Source organism: Bos taurus, chromosome 15 (assembly GCF_002263795.3).
Source record: "Bos taurus isolate L1 Dominette 01449 registration number 42190680 breed Hereford chromosome 15, ARS-UCD2.0, whole genome shotgun sequence".
Classification (NCBI taxonomy): domain Eukaryota; kingdom Metazoa; phylum Chordata; class Mammalia; order Artiodactyla; family Bovidae; genus Bos; species Bos taurus.
In genome coordinates, this window is record NC_037342.1 from 74,264,235 (window position 1) to 74,283,610 (window position 19,376).

At 44.3% G+C, this 19,376-nt stretch overlaps 1 protein-coding gene across 4 annotated transcripts in view; it reads left to right on the top strand.

Annotated features, from left to right (window-relative positions):
- Nucleotides 1-19,376, top strand: part of EXT2 (exostosin glycosyltransferase 2) — a 149,143-nt gene that overhangs the window by 60,424 nt on the left and 69,343 nt on the right. For 3 of the 4 annotated variants that reach the window (NM_177496.4, XM_005216407.5, XM_005216406.5), the window contains 1 exon segment: nt 8,682-8,813. The exons of the other annotated variant lie outside the window; for it this stretch is intronic. In NM_177496.4, the coding sequence (NP_803462.2) occupies nt 8,682-8,813 (132 nt within the window). 4 annotated transcript variants of the gene reach the window in all.

A 19,376-nucleotide genomic window follows, 5' to 3' on the forward strand; every position in this document is an offset into this window, starting at 1 on the left:
GTTCCTGGGGCAGCTGGAGTCTGCCCTTTGTCTGTGGGGGTCTGGGGTTGGAGGGAGTCTCCTACCCCTCCCTTGGGAGCAGAGGCTTTTGCTTCGACCCCAGCCACAGCTGAGCCTTCTAGGAGCTGGAAGGGTTCCTGCCCTCCGAGTGCGGGGCAGGCTGCCTGTCTCCCCCTCTCCCAGAAGCCGAGGATCTGCATCCGCCTTTGGGGGTGAGGGCTTTTCCTGCTAACCCCCAAGCAGGTAGAGATTTGGCTTTGGATGAAAAAAAAAAGATTTGAGAAAGGGACAGGGCTTTCTCCCTGTGTGCCATTGAAGGGAATGTCTCTGGTTTCTTCTCCTGCCCTCCTCTTTCTCCAGAACATCCAGCAGAAAAGGGCTCGAAAGTGAGTGCAGATTCTGCTTGTGTCCAGAACTCCCAAACTGCCCTACTAGCCCACACTCAGTTTGAAGAATTTGTTAAAATGTTAGCTGGTTTTGGTGACTGCCTTTATAGCAGCCACCCCCGCCTTCTCTGCTCTTCCCGAGCTGGATTTGAGTGTCCCATGGCTCCTGGATGGCGCTCTTAGAAATCGGGTGTCCCTGATTGCCTTCTGACCGCAGCTCTCCCACGCGTCCAGGGCAAGTTACAGTGTTGGTGGTGTATCTGGTGGCTTTTTCTCATGGTTACTGTAGATTCCATGTTTCTTTGCGACTTTCTACATCCCAAGCAGAGGCAGATCTTTTATTCTGTGGCCAACCAGTGGGTGGGGGTGGGGAAGTAGAGTAATATTGGGGTACCTACTGATCCACCGTTACGTGTTTGGACAGCATTGCCTGATGAGGTTTGACACAGAGGCATCACCGGCTGGTATATTTTTTTATTTTGTGGTTTTCATTAGAAATGTCCTTTTAATATATTAAAACGAAGTCTGTTGGCATGGGTCACATTCAGGAGATTCTGTTGGAAAGGGCAGTGCGCAGTTGGTTGCCGATGAAAGGGTGTTGGAGACTCGTCACTGTGCTTGGGATGCAGTCGCCCTTGGACTACTTTGGGGTCCTGGGGTTCTTCTGTGTAATTTCTTCATGGTTAGATATCCTGGACACTTCCAGGTCAGACTTGCAAGGCATAGTTCTAACCACTGATTCTCTCTCGTGGTCTATACACACACAATATAAGGGACACCCATGGTCCCATTTCTGCCTTGCCATTTCACCTAGAAACACGTTTTCCTTTTTTTTCCCCCCTCAAATCCACTCCCTGCCCCATCTTTTCCCTTTTAAAATTCTGCATGCACGAGGTGATCCTTTTTATGAACTGACGGTTTTCCTCCTTTAAGGTCATGGGCTGGTGCTTAGAAGATCCGGAGAGTTCTGTGAGATGCCTGTGGTGCCTGTGAGGGAGATGGATTTGTTCTTTCAACAAACATTCGACTGTCCAGTCCTTGACAGGCGCTGTGCTAGGGGCTGCAAGACCAGTGATGAGCAAAACCAGATGCGTCCCCACTCTCACGGTCTGCAGAGAAGTGCTGGCCTCTGCCTTGGAAGCTTAGAGATTCAGGTAGAAGAGACATGTTAGTGGGTGAGATATTTTCCAGTATTAAGGTCTGTCATCCTTGTATTTATTTTTATTATACCTACCTCCCTTCTCTGACCAGTTGGATTCTTTTCCTGGCTTCAAGAATTGAAATGAATGGAGTGTAACCTTAGAATCCCTTCTGTCTCTCCTCTTCCCCTGTCTCCCTCCCCGCCCCCAAATCACGCAGAATGTAGTATATACTGTAAGTGACCTCGAGGGGCAGGATGGGTGCAGGTGTGGAGGAGATGTTCTGATTATCTGCTCTGCACAGGGCGAGGAGCTTTACAAACCTCATCTCACGGAACCTGCAGCTCCAAGAGAAAGGTGGTGTGGTGTCCATCCCCTAGATTCAAAAAATAGAGAGGGTTAAGCTGCTTAACAGAGAAGGCAATGGCACCCCACTCCAGTACTCTTGCCTGGAAAATCTCATGGACGGAAGAGCCTGGTGGGCTGCAGTCCATGGGGTCGATAGAGTCGGACATGACTGAGCAGCTTCACTTTCACTTTTCACTTTCATGCGTTGGAGAAGGAAATGGCAACCCACTCCAGCGTTCTTGCCTGGAGAATCCCAGGGACGGAAGAGCCTGGTGGGCTGCCGTCTCTGGGGTAGCACAGAGTCGGACACGACTGAAGCGACTTAGCAGCAGCAGCAGTAAGCTGCTTAAAATCGTGCAAGACACTCATCACCATGACTCTTTCTCCCATATTGTACTTGCTTCCTTTAAACACTTGTTATTGCTAGTCCTGTTGGCTTTATGTTACTGAAAATCAAAGAAATTAAACCACAGTAGCAGTTTTAGTTTGAAGTTTGTGTTTGCTTGAGATAGTTTTAAGTTGGCCCAATCCTTGCCTTTTGCTTCATGATTCTAATGTTTGAAAGTGTCATAGGAACTTTAGTTCCTGTGCTTTGAAATCTGCTTTTACAAAATTACTGTGGTATCAGTTTCATGAAGAAAAGTTAAATGCTTTGTCGGAGGTTGTTGGTATGACCTTTTCATATATGACTTAGCTTTCAGCTGTGTAGATGCATAGAATAGAGCGTGTGGGGAATCTGCAGGTTTGTGGAAGAATCCCTCATTTCAAATTTTCAGATAGAGATAAGTGTGGCCCATGTTGATGGGGGGAAAAATCTCAAAACAAAATAAGTGTTTGCATTTAGCTCACTGGATGGGAATGGTGGTGCTTTCATGTATATCACAACAGAGCTGAAAACTCCTTCCTCTCTGCCAAAAAGTGGCCTATGCTGAGTCCTGGGGGGGCTGTAAATTATGCCTTCTAAATGCTGCAAGGTGTTAAAGAGGTCCTGCAGAAATAATTAAGCCTGTGAAGTTCACTTATCCTCAGGCGGAGACACTTGAGCTGTGATTATTGGCAAGGCTTGCTTCCTTTCCAGGAGAACTGCAATTTGGTGGACAGGATGAGATGATTTGAGACATCTTAAATCAGAGTCTCTGTCCTACACTTGTGCCTCTGGCTGGTATTCTAGGTGGATTTGTTCCCAGTCATTGTTTCATGTAAATCCCAAACGCTGCTGTCTCCACTGTGATTAAATGTGAATGCAAAGCTTTGGAATGCTCGAGTTTGAGTGTGGTGTGATTTGAAATTAAAACAAACAAACAAACATATGACGATGAACCCATTTGCGTAGAAAAGGAGGTAAATATTTAAGCTGTGTTTATGTGTGGGCTCATGCATCTTGGTGCCTTGGTAGAGGACCATTTCCTTACTCTGTGCTGGTACTCTTCATATTCTAGAAGGAGGTAGAAGGTCTGACTTTAGAGTTAGTATTCACGGGTTGGATTGGTGACTTTGCCACTTAATAGCTCAGTTTCTCACATATAAAATGAAATTTGTATCTGCCACCCGACCCCCAAAAGTTAACAAACTTGGTTATAAAGAGCAGATGAGATCATGGGTACAGTAGTGCTTTGCAGCAGGCAAAACATTCTAACGTTTGTAAGGATACTAATGAGGAAAAAAAAAATGCCAGTTTCCACAGCCAAGAAATTCACAGTGTAGCTGGAGAGAGAAAAGTGGTCATCTGAAATGCCAGTAAAGCAGTGTTAGAACGGTGTATCAGAGAACTAAGCCATAAGGTAAAGGCTGTGAATGCGGTGGGATGTCTTAGTAAGGGAAGATTGTTGATGTTGGGGGTGCTCAGTAAAGGTTTCACAGAGAAGGTAGGTTCTCTTAGGCCTCATGAACTGTAGATGCTTTGGCTGGATGATGGGAGGGGAAGCAGCAGCATGGCTGAGCAGGAAAGAGACTAGAGTGAGTAGAGTGTATCTACGAAGCAGCAGCAGGCAGCCAAGAGGCCCCCCCTGGCTGTACCCAGATGGCAAACCGCAGGACGGCTCAAGTCAGATGCCCCTGGAAGCTAAATCTGTTTTTGATTTTCTCTGAATAGGAGAAATTCTCATTGTGATGCTTTGCCTTCTCCTTATTGTTAGTGGAAACAATAGTCGTCATATAACTCAGAAGTTATCCAAGGCTTTAACTAATAGAGGACTTGTCCAGGAAACAGACCCAAAGTCAGTAAGTCTAGACTAGAAAGTGTCTTTTTTTCCTCTCCCTATTTTGGTTATGCTTCCAGTTTCTCATGCTAAACTTGGATATGTTTGGCCCCCTTGCATAAATGCAAACAGCCTCTGATTTTGAGTGGGATCGTAGGCTGAATGAAGCTGGAGAGGTCATCGGCGTCAGCATCCTGCTTTCTTTAGGAACCGAGTTTAAACTCTGCTTGGATAAGAAACTGTCTTCTTTCAGAAGACTCTGACAGAGTGGCTGGTTTGGGAGTAACCCTCCTGTCAATAAAAGAAAAAGAAGTACAGAAGCTCATTATAATAGATGAAACAACAGTTCAGAGAGCAGCCAGGACTTGAGGGATAATTCCTGAGAGACAGGAGCACCCTGAGAATAGCTGCCTGTTCACTCTGATGCCATCCCCCGAGGACTTCTAATTCACAGTCATGGGTATGGGGACTTCACAGGAAACAGCAGCCCCACAGGGCTGACAGGCTGGGGTTAGGGGGTTCCCAGAGTATCTGGGATTTGAAGGACAAAAGTCTCAGGAGAAAGGGAATCATGGGGAAATAAACAAAAAACGAGCATGCAGTCTTCCATTAAGGTCTTTGCCAACTCCTAAGGTGCACACGATCAGAGCAAGACTCCTGGAGTCCCTGCAGAAAGAAGCGGCTGGGAGCCTAAGGAGCTGTGCAGCTATTTCAGTAACCATATATAGTGCTAATGAGACAAAGGTCCATGTTCAGGGCTGGCCAGGATGGAGGGGTCCTGGGAAATACCCCAGGCTTTAGTTGAAGGCCCAGAAGGCCACACCTTCAGACTATGGGCAAGCTGAAAAAAGTCCTGACAAAAGTTGAAGCTGATAGGATTAAAGTGTTCTGACTGCATTCTCTGTGCCTGCAAGCAGAATGTGTTATATTCTTAAGAGAAAGATAATCTGGATTGTCCAGAATCTCTATAATTTTTAATGCAGAATATTGGTATCTAATAAAAAATTAAGATGCAAGTTAGAAATTGAAACCAAATGACCAAAATGAAGAATAAAAAGAGATGGCAGAAAGAGACTTAAAGTTTATTCAGATATTGGAGTTATCAGTCAGGAACTAACAATACTCAATAATACAGAAGTGAAGGAGGATTTCAACAAGATACAAAATCTTCTTAGCCAAGTGGAATTCTGGAAATGAAAAATATAAGAAGTGAAATTAACAGTTCAATACATGGATTTAATAGCAGTTTATAGACTTACACACACAAAGGATAAAGGATTATTGGAAAAGGATAAAGGATTATTGGACCAGAAGGAATATTAGTAGAAAAATACACAGATTGAAGCACACAGAGAAAAAATACAGAAAAGAGAATAAGAGACATACAGGACATGGTGAAAACATTTTACATACACGTGTGTCTGGAGTTGTAGAAGAGGAGAGTGTGATAGAACCAACATTTTAAAAAATACTGACAGAGTTTTCTAGAAGCATCAGAAGACATAAAGTCACAGATTAGAGAAGCTATACAGTTCTCAGTAGGATAAATACAAAGAGCTACACTGAGGTACATCTGTGGACCTCTGTGGACAAATAGAATGAGCAAACACTTAAACTCAACTGTATCAGAAATTACATTAAGTATAAGTGGACTGTATGTACAACTGAAAGCCAAAGATTTTTAAATGGGATAAAATATTAAAATCCATTTATATCTTTTTATGAGAGATAATCTTTAGACAAACTTTAAGGGCAGAAATTTGAAAGTAAAAATTTTGGAAATAAACACACATACACGCGTGCATACAGGCAGAGAGCAATCAATAAAGGTATAGAATATTTAGATAGTACTAAATAATCAACTTACTCTGCTTGACAAGTGTAAAACATTACACTCATCAACAGCAAGATGCTCTTTTTAAAGTGCACGTAGATCATTGACAAAAATAAATAATGTGCCTGGCCATAAATCAAGTTTAAATAAATTGCAAGGTTTTGAAATAACTTGTATGTTCCCTGACTACAGTGCAAAGTAGAAATCAGTAACAGATAAATATAAAATCTGAGAGTGTTTGGAAATTAAACAGTATACTTCTATTAATAAATGCCCTTTGGGCCAAAGAAAGTGTTACAATGGAAATTAATTTTTTTTACCTAAATTGTAATGAAAATGATATGTAAATGTGTGGGATGCATTTAAAATAGTGCATAGAAATAAATTTACAGCTTTGTATTTAGGTATTAAGAAAGAAGAAAGATTGAAATATCTAAACTTCAATCTCAAGAATCTAAATGCAGTATGGATTAAAGTCCCCCAAAACCAAAGAAAGTAAAAATAAGAGCAGAAAGGAGCAAAATAGAAAAAAAGTTAGGTGAAGAATTAAGTAAGTAAGATACCACATAGTTGCACTCATCTCACATGCCAGCAAAGCAGTGCTCAAAATTCTTCAAGCGGGGCTTCAACAGTATGTGAACTGAGAACTTACAGATATTCAAGCTGTATTTAGAAAAGGCAGAGGAACCAGAAATCAAATTGCCAACATCTGTTGCAGAGAGTTCCAGAAGAACATCTACTTCTGCTTCATTGACTATGCTAAGCCTTTGACTGTGTGGATCACAGCAAACTGGAAAATTCTTAAAGAGATGGGAATACCAGACCACCTTGCCTGCCTCATGAGAAATCTGTATGCAGGTCAAGAAGCAGCAGTTAGAACTGGACATGGAACAATGGACTGGTTCCAAATTGGGAAAGGAGTACATCAACGCTGTATTTTGTCACCCTGCCTGTTTAACTTATATGCAGAGTACATCATGCAAAATGCCATACTGGATGAAGCACAAGCTGGAATCAAGATTGCCGGGAGAAATATCAATAACTTCAGATATGCAGATGACACCACCCTTATGACAGAAAGCGAAGAGGAACTAAAGAGCCTCTTGATGAAGGTGAAAGAGGAGAGTGAAAAAGCTGGCTCAAAACTTAACATTCAAAAAATTAAAATCATGCCATCTGGTCCCATCACTTCATGGCAAATAGATGGGGAGACAATGGAAACAGTGACAGACTTTATTTTCTTGGGCTCCAAAATCACTTTAGATGGTAAATGCAGCCATGAAATTAAAAGATGTTTGCTCCTTGGAAGAAAAGCTGTGACAAACTTAGCATATTAAAAAGTAGAGACATTACTTTGTCAACAAAGGTCCATCTAGTCAAGTCTGTGGTTTTTCCAGTGGTCATGTATGGATGTGAGAGTTGGACCATGAAGAAAGCTGAGCGCCAAAGAATTGATGCTTTTGAACTGTGTTGTTGGAGAAGACTCTTGAGAGTTAGTCAGTCCTAAAGGAAATCAGTCCTGAATATTCATTGGAAAGACTGATACTGCAGCTGAAACTCCCATACTTTGTCCACCTGATGCGAAGAGCCAACTCATTAGAAAAGACCCTGATGCTGGGAAAGATTGAAGGCAGGAGGAGAAGGGGACGACAGAGGATGAGATGATTGGATGACATGGCTGACTCGATGGATGAGTTTGAGTAAGCTCTGGGAGTCAGTGATGCACAGGGATGCCTGCCTGCTGTAGTCCATGGCGTCGCAAAGAGTCAGACACGACTGAGCGACTGAACTGAACTGAAGATGAAGAAAATCAACAAAATGAAATGGAAAAGATTAATAAAATTGATAAACATCAGTAAGACTGATCAAGTACAAAGGGAAAACACAGATGATCAATATCAGGAATGAAAAGAGAGATATTACTACAGATTTTATAGGCATTAAATAGACATACATTTAGTCCAAACATTTAACAGTTTAAAGTGAACATATTCGTTGAAAAATACCACCTACAAAACTGACATGAAAATATGCAGAATCTTATGTCTGTGGAAGAAAATTCATGATTTAAAATCGTTACCCACCCCACCCTCCCAAAAAAAACACAAAACCTTAGATGGCTTTTTTGATGACTTCTCAGTCTTTCAAGGCAGAAATAATGCCAAACTTGGCTAACATTTGTCAAAGAATAGAACTTTTTCTACTCACTTTTCAACTCCTTTTATGAGGCCAGCATAACCTGACACTGAAATCCAATTTTAACATTACAGTGTTCAGCAAAAGAGGTCCGACACAAAAGAGTAAATACTGTTTGGTTCCATTAATATGAAATTCCTTAGTGGGCTAACAGAAATCAGAGTAGGGATTACTCTTGGAGGGGTGAGATACTGGCTGGGTGCAGCAGAGAGGACTCTCCTGGGGTGCTGGAATGTTCTATATCTTTATCTGGATAGTGATTATAGGAGTACTGAATGTACTTTATGTGCACTTTAGTAGTAACATTAAAAAAAAAGACTATAAACTTGATACTTCATTCCCATGTAGTTTCTTTTCTGTCTAAATTGGATTCCGTGTGCATTGCCTGAGCTCATGTCCTGTTTGACTGCCTTGGATGAATGCCCATTCTGATGGAGTTGCCTTGCACAGCAGGCAGGCTTTTGCCTTGGGCTTGCTCTTCTTTGAGAATAAGGAAATGACCCCGACGCAGAGGTGCCTGTGATGGAGCCTCTAGTTCTTCCCTCACTGCTCATTTCACGCAGTGTGGTTTTCTTCACAGGCACGGTGGTTTTGGGAAGCATACTTCCAGTCAATCAAGGCCATCGCCCTGGCCACCCTGCAGATCATCAATGATCGGATCTATCCATACGCTGCCATCTCCTATGAAGACTGGAACGACCCTCCTGCTGTGGTGAGTAAATGCTGGGGTGAGCCACGTCAGGTATAGGCCAGAGGCCAGGACGATGGAACATGTACTGGATTTGTAAAGGTGATTTAAGTTTGAGCTTTCTAAGATATAAGAGTGTGCTAGAATATGTGGGACCCAATAGGACCAGTTTTGGTCTTCCCTGTTGGCTCAGATGGTAAGGAATCTACCTGCAGTGCGGGAGACCTAGGTTCAATCCCTGGGTTGGGAGGATTCCCTGGAAGAGGGCATGGCCACCCACTCCAGTATTTTTGCCTGGAGAATCCCCATGGACAGAGGAGCCTGGCGGGCTACAGTCCACGGGGTAAGGAAAGAGTAGGACACGAATGAAGCGACTTAGCACACACGCACGCAGGACCAGTTTAATTTTGAAATGACCAAAGTAACAAATACTGAAGCAGCAGTTTGTTTTAAATGTGCTTAGGAAGGCAGTGTGTTTGTTTATTGCAGAAATAAATTGGGAGGCCTGGGTCTTGTTGGAAATGGAAGACTTCCTGATGACTTTTGCAATGGTGGTGCTTTGAACTCTTGAAAAGATTCTCTAAGCAATTAGTGATGGCTTATATTTTGAGCCCTGCCTCTTGTGCTTTATGCTAACTAAGTGCTTTGCATGGATGTCAATTAACATTCAGGCCCCTGCTAGGGGACATCATCAGCAAAAATGATAGAGAGGCATTAGGGATTGCTCAGGGTGGCCGAGACCCCTCGGTCCTTCCAGCAGCAAGATGGGGTGGGCAGATGCTGCTCTCAGAGCTTCGTCCTTAATTGCAGGAGTCATGAGGTACCTGTGGCCTGGGAGGGACAAGTACCTGAAGCTGTGGGGGGCACAGTCTCTGCTCTGGGGCACACCTGCTCTCTGGCTCACAGACCCCGAGGCCTCTGCGTGAGAGAGCTAGACTCCTCTCCGCTGAATCATTGCTCTTCTCTTTGTGGCCAGCCGTCCTTGTCTCCTGACTCTACCCGCTCTTAACAGTGCTGTATGCTGCCACCTGGTCGGTCTTCTTTTTCCCTCCCCATCTCCCTCCTGCCTTTCTTAAGGGCTTATTGTGTGCCAGTGCTCCACCAGGTGCTTAGAAAGCAGAGGAAACCAGGCCCTGCCCTCAGAGGAACTCAGTGCTAACTTGGGAAGCCCGGAAGGAAGGGTATTGTATGAGTTGCCCTGCAGTGGAGCTGAGGGTGGAATTCCCAGGGAGCCCCGGGCAAGGGCGGGCAGTGCTCCTGAACCGGGAGTGCCCGAGAGGAAGTAAAACCGTCAAGGCAAGTGAAACAGTAGCAAACACCTCCTTTCTGTTTTCCTTGAGGGAAGATTTCCTTCTGTCCATCTCTTCCCTTGACTTCCTTGCCAAAGGTAACCTTCCAGAATGTTTGTGTTCCTGTATAGACATACTGTGTAATTTTAGAATACAAATGGGGTCACACGATGCATATTATTCTCAACCTTGCCTTTTTTACTTTAAAACTAGATCATGGGCTTACTTCCATTTCATTCTGTATAGGGATACTTCAGTTTTAAGGACTGCTGTAATCATGTTTTGGCCTTTTGGCTAAGATCACGTGTTGGACTGCTGTATGTGATCCCATCGCTTAGGTCTGTCTTACAGGCAAATCTGTTTTCAACAGTAATAGGGGGGATGCATATTATTGCATCCACACAGCCTTTCAGGTGTGTATGCACATAAATGTGTGAATGTATCTGTAGAATTAGTAATAGCAGAGAAATAACTAGAAGAATAGGCACACTTTAAGTGTTGATCAGTCAATCAGTCTGTTCAATTGCTCAGCCCCGTCTGACTCTTTTCAACCCCATCGACTTGAGTGTTGATAGATTTTAACAAATTGCTCTTTCAAAAGACTACACCAGTTTATAATTCCACCAATAACATTTTGGTTATTCTGCTTCTTCATGCCTTCAGTAACCCTGAGTACTTGAATTTTTGCTTACTTGGAAGGTTGATATCTCTCTCTGTTGCTCCCAGAATACAAATATAAATCCTATTTGAACTGTGATTGATAACCCTGACTTTTTAGATTGTTTTTGGCATGTATTCATTCAGCGGGTATTTCCTGAGTGCCTATTTTGTTCCAGGCAGTGTTCTTGGTACTTGAGATATGTCAGTCAACAAAGCAGAGAAAAATCCACGCCACTGGGGAGTTTACAGTGCAGTAGGTCTTGCTATCTGGAAGCAAGGTTTGTCTTTCTAGTAAAATTTTAAAGCTTTCTGTATACTGGTCCTTTACAAGTCTTGCAAAATTTTTTCTTAGGTGTTTTATCATTCTTACACTCCGATAAAGGAATTCATGCTTTCTGACATTTTAGTTCCTAACTGATTACTTTTGTATGAAGACATATTGTTGGCTTTTATGTATAAACTTGTAATACTCTGAGTTCTGTAATTGTTTGACTTTTTTCAAGTTGATTCTCTTGTGTCTTCTAGATGTACAGTGATACCTGCAAATGCTAATTATTCTTTTTTCCAACACTTGAACCTTTTGTTATCTTTTATCTAATTGCCTTGGCTGCTGCTTCCAGAACAATGTTAAATGACCATCATTTAATGTTGTTAAGTGTTAAAAGAGAAGGGCGGGTGTTGTGTGAGAAAGGGGGAAGTTAGATTTCCCCCTCCCACAGCTTACCTGGTTCTCTGGAGGACAGAGACTCAGGCAAGTGAGCGTTAGATACAGGGAGGGGGTGGGCCAAGAATGATGAATTTTGGGGTTTCTGGTTCCATCCAGAAGGAGAAGCAAATTCAGGGGTCAGAGGGACAAGAGAACACGGCGGCTTCAGGAACTTTGAGGGGGTCAGTGTAGCAGGAGTGAAGGGTTTGTGAGGGAGATGCAGAAGGTGGAGCCTTCTGAGGGCCCAGATTGCCAAACCCCTGGCATCTTAAGGGAGGTGCTGGAATGTTTCCGGTGGGTGATGGGAGATCAGCAGAGCACCTCCACAGAAGTCATGTGCTGAGATTGCATTTCGGGTCATTCTGACATCAGTGTGGAGGGTGCTTCTGTTGTAGGAGGACAGGGCCAAAGGCAGGAGACTGTTTCAGGAACCAGGTGAGAATTAATGGAGGATAAATGTGAGTGATGGGGCTTCCCTGGTGGCTCAGTCGGTAAAGAATCTGCCTGCAATCCTGGAGACTGCCTGCAAGACAGGTGACCTGGGTTTGATCCCTGGGTCAGGAAGTTCCCCTGGAGAAGGAAATGGCAACCCAGTCCAGTATTCTTGCCTGGAAAATCCCATGGACAGAGGAGCCTGGCAGACAACAGTCCACAGGGTCGCAAAGAGTTGGACACAACTTAGCGACTAGACCACCACCCAAATGTGAGTGATACCAGGGACCACCTGCCGTGCTAACTGGGAAGGCGTTTAGGAAGAGTGAGGAGGATGGTGTTGTCTATTGAGTGCGAGTACATGGGCATCGCGGGCCAGGTGGTGTTGGAGTCCAGGCATGGTCTGGCAGCAGGGCCTTCCACCGTCCAGCGCCAGGCCTCCTTTCCAGCCTTATTTCCTTCTGTTCCCTTTTGGGGAGCACTAGGTTTCTGGCTCCACAATGTTGTCCTTCCTGTGTTTGCTCTCTGCTTTTCCTTCCTGTGCCCTTGTGACCATTGCTTCTTTCCCTGGACGCCGTTCTTCACCATCACCTCTGGTCTTATGCATTTTATTCAGGGGCCCTGGCCATGTACCCCTTTCTCCATGAGATTTTTCCTGGACCCCTTACAAAAAGTAATCTTTCCTTCTTGTAAATCTTAAAGCGTATTATCTATTTCTTTCCTGTCATTTAACATACATAGAAGTACAATTTCCTGTAAAATTTTAAGTTTCTTAAGGGAATTTCTGAGTTATCTTGGTATTCCTTATAATATTTAGAGCAATTTAATTCAGGTAGGAAGCCCTTTATACATAAAGAAGGAAGGAGGGATTGAGGAGGGTGGAATTTCCAGGACTTGAACCATCCAAAGCTCAGTCGCATGCTGACGTGACAGCCTTTATTTTATTTGACCTTCACCCTATTGGGAAGGTGAGAAAAGTGAAAGATTCCCTCTCATGTCTAAAGCAGACCTAATGAGGCTCACAGAGCCTGATGACTCGTCCAAGGTCGCATAATGGGCAAGTTGTGTAAACAAGCAGGAACCCGGGTCTTCTACCCACAGAGTGTCTTGACTGGCTTATGCAGTATTATGGGAGCCATTGAGCCTCCTCCAGGCTGAAACATTTCCACTCTTCTGAGCATATGGTACAAGCTTGAGACAAAGAAGATCACATCTGTTGCTCTGCAGGAGAATTCATACAGGTGGGATAATCATGACCCAGCTAGAGAATGTGGAGACAGTGGGCGCTTTCCTGTACTTTTATCTAAAGCTCCAAGAAAAGTGTTTGAGGATAAATGGTTGGGATTCTGGTCTCTGTCTTTCATAAGAATACAGACTAGGAGAAAATAGTATATGAAGTTTTATAGTTTTGAAATAGGCATATTTTAATTGAGGACAAAGCAGAATGCTGGACTCAATTTGGGAAAGAAGATGAGTATAAAAAGCATAGATCTGAATAAGCAACTGGAAACTATATTATTTATTTATTTATTTATTTTTCTTTCTTAAGGGGAATTTAGTGTTTAAGTTCTAGGAGCTCAGGTGATGAGAGCCCTGATTTAAAGCTGTAGGTTGTACATTTCTGCTTCTTCAGTGAAAGCAACTGACAGAAAGCCTGAATAGCATTGATTTATTTATAGTTACCTCCCCCGCCCCCCGCCCCTTCAGAAATACTTAACCTGTCCTAGATGTGGTTACTATGAGCCCAGCCTGCAGGGGAGTCTCCCCTCTAGATTCCATCAAATTTACCATTTCAGGCACCCCGAGGTGGGAGTTGGTGTGGATCTCAGTCAGTAAATCAAGGGTTGGCCTGGCTTTTTCAAAGATCTGCAGTCAGGGCCTCCAGCCATGGCTCTGAGCTTGCTCAGCTGGAGAGGAGGGCCGAGAGCAGAGAGCCCTTTTTTGGCCAGATGCCACTGCCTGAGTTTAACGTTAAAAAAAAGAAGAGGCTTGTGTGTGGATGGTGAAAACAGGGAGGGGTGGTGGCCGGCCGTGCAGAAACCCGGTGCCTGGGCCACCAGATGCTCTGCCGTCCTCATTTGTAACCGGAGCGGGGCTGATTGCATTATCCACCTTTTGCTACACTCTCAAGATGGTGAAAGCGTGTGAGTAGGTCATTCTGGAGCACAACTTTAAAGTGGCACAGTGGTCCAGTCTGGAGAGATGGGCCCTTTGTCTTGAATCTTCTCTTTGGAAGGAATTTCTCACCAAATGGAAGTTTCTTTGTGAGAGATGACACATTTGTTCTTAATCATTAAATTTTTTAGCTCCTCTTGTCAAGGATGCCTGCATTTTACGGTCTCTTGAGGTTTTCATTTCTCCCCCCCCCCTTTTTTTTTTTTTTGCAAGTCTCAGCAAAACTTTACCATCTCCCCAAACACTCCCCGCCTGTGTCGCTTCTCAGGCGTGTGCCATTTCTGGTCTCCCCCTTGGCGGGCCTGGTGCCTGGATCTGGGCCTGGCCTGGGTGGCTGGGGGTCTCTTCAGACAGCCTCCCCCAGCTTACCTCTGGTCGCCTGCAGGGCACGAGCTTGTCGGGAGGACACAGACTGAGGCCCGGGAGCATTGAGAATGCCGATATGGAGCGGGCCAAGAGCCGTGAGGTTTTGGATTTCTGGCCTGTGCCAACAAAGCCATATCCTCTCGGTAAAATCACGTAGAGTGGAGTATTTTCCCATATTATTTTTGTACAGCGTGATTAGAAGGATTATCTCCACCTTATCATGTGCTAACGTGATTGAGTAGTGGTGGTAGTGTCAGTCGCTCAGTCGTGTCCGTCTCTGTGGACTGCAGCCCGCCAGGCTCTTCCATCCGTGGAATTCTCCAGGAAAGAATACTGGAGTGGGTTGCCATGCCCTTCTCCAGGGGATCTTCTCAACCCGGGGATCAAACCCAGGTCTCCTGCATTTAAGGTGGAGTCTTTACCATTTGAGCTACCCAAGAAGTAAACTTTATTTACCTAGTTCCTTCTGGCAGTGTTTTTCAGATTTGTTGTCATAGATAACACTAGTATAGATAACCCAGGTTTTTTTTTTTTTAACACTGACTATACTGGACCTAGAACAACAGAAAAGGGAGACAGCAGGGGTCCCATAGCTATTGACAAAAAACCTGACAAACTGACGAGGAAAGTGGGGAAGTGACTTAAAACGGATTGTTGCGCCCAGCATAAGAATAAGGCTGACAGCAAAAACTTGTTCCTATGAAATCTAGCCCTTGTGGCAGCTTCGCTGCAAGCCAGGCCTCAGGTGCGGGTTATATGCACTCACCTAGGCATCCTGTGGAGAAGGCAATGGCACCCCGCTCCAGTACTCTTGCCTGGAATATCCCACAGATGGAGGAGCCTGGTGGGCTACAGTCCATGGGGTTGCTAAGAGTTGGACACGACTGAGCAACTTCACTTTCACTTTTCACTTTCATGCATTGGAGAAGGAAATGGCAACCTGCTCCAGTGTTCTTGCCTGGAGAATCCCAGGGACGGGGAAGCCTTGTGCGCTCCCGTCTCCAGGGTCGCATAGAGTCGGACACGACTGAAGCCACTTAGCAGCAGCAGCAGCAGGCATCCTGTAAGCCTGAGTCCAGCTTTTGAAGATAGAGGGGGAAGGCTCAGCAGGTGGGAGGCCTGTAGAAGAGCACTTGCTTGCATGGCAGTCCTCACCCACGAGGGGCAGGGTCAGAGCTGTGGACTCGGTGCAGGAGAGCCTGCTGCTGTCCCTAGTTCTTGGGGAAGCGGTTCTCCAATGTCAGGAGGTTCTCCAATGTCAGGACGTGTCAGAAGCTCCTGAAAGGCTCGTGAAAATGCAGATTGCTGCCACTCCACCCCTAGTCTCAGATGGTGTTGGTCTGGGTGAGGTCCTCGGATTTGCATTTCTAGCAAGTTCCCAAGTAGTGTCGATGCAGCTAGTCCAGGGGCTGTGCTTTGATGTGGGATTGGTTCACTGTGTGTGTCCTGACTCACTGCCTGGAGAAGGCACTCCCTCTCCCCCCATCCAGTGCCTCTTCTGCATCCCTGGAACTTGATTAGAAGCTTCCAGAGCCTGGGCTAAGCCCACATCTGTCTCAGCTACAAGAAGAACTCAGGGCTACCGGTACTTAGATGTCCAGACGGCAGCCCTCCTCATTCACAGAGGTTGTGGTTGTATAAGCTGCTGAAAATATCACTCAGCTGTAAATACTAACAAGCTATAAATCACTCTGCAGGCCGAAGGAGCGCCAGCTCAGATGCCTGGAGCAGAACCCCGAGTCTGTTTAACTCCACTCCCTGCCCTTTAACATCCAGGTTGTGGAATGTGTCTCTGGAATTTGAACACCTCCCCTGCTCACCCCCTCCCCCAGGAGGCCTTTTTGGCTTATTTTCTCCCCTTTTTCCTCCCACTGCCCAGATATGGCTGAAGTATGTATGGAATTCAGAAATTTTAGCTTGAATTTTAAGTAAGTTTAAGCGTTTTGGAGTCTTTTGTTTTTAGAGGTGCCACATTTACAGGGTCACAGTTGCACAGAAGGTCCGCCTTCCTGCCCCCAATGCCAGGCCTTTCCTTGAGTTGCCTTCGCCATTGAACTGTTTCGTAGCTGTACTTGCTTCTGTGGAAACAAGCCGGACAGTCTCAGGTCATGGAGTAAAGAAAGCCGAGTTGGGTCTGTGGAGCGAGAGACGCAGGAAGATCCCAGGAGCTTGACCCGGGGCCCCATGCCAAGAATTCTGATGGTCAGATAGTAACGTGGGAAAGATGAGGTCGCAGGTCAGATCCAGGTGGGGAGGATAAGTAAAGCACAGGAAGGGCCAGACTCGGGGGTGCTGCGGAGGGGGTCCTGTCAATCAGAGCATCCTTCCTGGAGAGGGAGACTCGTGTACCCGGGTTGCCATGTGTGCATGGCGACTCCAGTGGTGGCGGAGGTCGAGCCGCACGTGCAGTTTCTCTGGATGCAGACCTTCCTCACCCACCCGGGCTTTTGTAGAGTTCACTTTTATGACTCTGGCATTTATGAGTCAACCCCTGTCTGCTTCCTTACGTCCCAGAGAGGAGGGCAGCGAGTGGAGTAGGTCCTCGGGGTCCATGGAGCTTGGTCTGGCAGCAGATGAATTGAGGACACCTTGGGTATTTTGGCAAAGCCATCCTTCACACACCAGCTGTCACTCACCGGCACATCCAATTCCCTTTCCCCTTGCTTCAGGGCCCACTTTCTTTCTCCCTCGAGTCAGTTTAAGAGGTTCAGTAGCAGAGGTTACTGGGAAAATGAGTTGTCGGGTATCCCAACATCAGGGGTAATGAATTCTATTTCTCGTATCCTATACTGTTTACATAGACATATCAATTAATATTTGAGTGTAATTTTTCTAATGAGAGGGTCATTACAGCTGCAGAGTAGAAAAATTTCCACATTGCTCCAGCTGGAGTTTGAGTCTTGATTTTTGGTTCTGTCTTATCTTTCAGCTATATTTCTTAATTTCATGTTTAAGAAAAAAATAGAATGGCTTAACACATGAATGGTTTAAAAAGTAAAATCATAAAATAACGCCTGTAAATTAAGGCCCATTCCCGAGGGGCAGCTGCTCTCAGCTCTCCTCTGATATTTATTTTCCTACCTTCTCATAAAATGCTGATAGTGCTGTTTTTTTTTAATTTCTCTATCTCAGACATTCTCTCTTTACTTCCATAGAGTTAGTGCTTTGTTTCCTGTTCCTGCCTCTTCCTCTGCACGTTTCTCTTCCCTCTCATCTTACCAGTGGGGCAGTGTCATCATTTTTCATTAGAGCAATGTTTATTGTTGCGTCATTAGGACTATATAAATGTTGGTGTCAGTGGGACCAAGTAATAAAACATGGTTATGTTTCCTTTCTTGCATAACTTTTTTTATTTTCCAGGGAGTAAATGCATAGCTGTCTTAAAAACAAAACAAAACAAAAACACTCTCTTAGCTTTCCATGTTCCTATCACTGCTTTTTACTAACTTCTCCAACGAAGAGTGAAATGGTCAAGCGCAAGTGAACTATGGGCTGTCCCCCGCCTTCGCTCTCTTTCCCTCCCTCCCACCCTTCTCGTACATAGCCCGCACCTGCAGCTCCAGTGTGGATTGACTGCTCTCTAGGTCTCCTGTACAGAGGTCAGCCTCAATTCTCTGTTCACCATGATTCTTGCAATTCTCTTCTTTTCTCTTCTTTGTTGGATTTTTGTTTTCAAGTTCTAACATCCTCTTTCTTTTTGGGTTTTTTTTTTTTTTTAATCCAGTAGCTTCCCCAGAAAAGGGACTGTTGGGGGGTAAATTTGCTGTCACCTTGTGTCTCTGAAAATGCATCTATTCTCTTTCACCTTGATGAATAGCTGTGTGCAGTGCTGTGCTTGGGCTGGTATAAAATTCTGGTCCACGTGGCTTTTCTTCAAAATTTCAAAGGCATTGCTTCATTGTCTGCTGATCTTCCTGTTTTAATCTCAAGAGATGTCATTCTAATTCCTGATCCTTTTGTGTGAAACTTTTAATCTTCCTGAAAAATCCTGTGTTCTGAAACTAATGATGATACACCCTGGTATGAGTGTTTTTTTGTTCACTGGATACTGATTTGGGCCCTTTATAAGGGAATTTTCACATTTTCTATCTCCCCCGCCCCGCCTCGTTTGCTCTCTTTTTCGCTTGGTGGAACTTGGGTTACCTTGATGATGAATGTGCTAGACTGACCCTTATTTTTCTTATCTTTTCTTTCTGTCTTAATGGACTCTTTGTTTTAATTTCTTAGATATTTTCTCAATTTTATCTTCTAATTTTTCATTTTAAAATTTTTGTTCACTTTTAATTTCTAAGAGTTTTTTCTTGTCTTCTACCTAATCTTTTTTATAGCTTCCTATTCTTGTTTTAAGGATACAGTACTTTCTCTCTCTGAAGATATTTGTGGTTTTGTTTTTATTTTTTATTGTTTTTATATAAATTTATTTTAATTGGAGGCTAATTACTTTACAATATTGTATTGGTTTTGCCATACAGAAACATGAATCCGCCACGGGTGTACACGTGTTCCCCATCCTGAACCCCCCTCCCACCTCCCTCCCTGTACCATCCCTCTGGGTCATCCCAGTGCACCAGCCCCAAGCATCCTGTATCCTGCATCAAACCTGGACTGGTGATTCGTTTCATATATGATATTATACATGTTTCAATGCCATTCTCCCAAATCATCCCACCCTCGCCCTCTCCCACAGAGTCCAAAAGACTGTTCTATACATCTGTGTCTCTTTTGCTGTCTCGCATACAGGGTTATCGTTACCCTCTTTCTAAATTCCATATATATGCATTAGTATACTGTATTGGTGTTTTTCTTTCTGTTTTTATTTGTCTTAAGCTCCGTGTATTGTTTGTTTCCTTTGAATTCCATCATCAGGGCTTTATTTTCTGTCTTTCACATTGGAAACTTTCTTCAAATACCTGATGTTTTTCAGCAGTCTATTCTTATTTGGGTGAGGCACTGAAAACT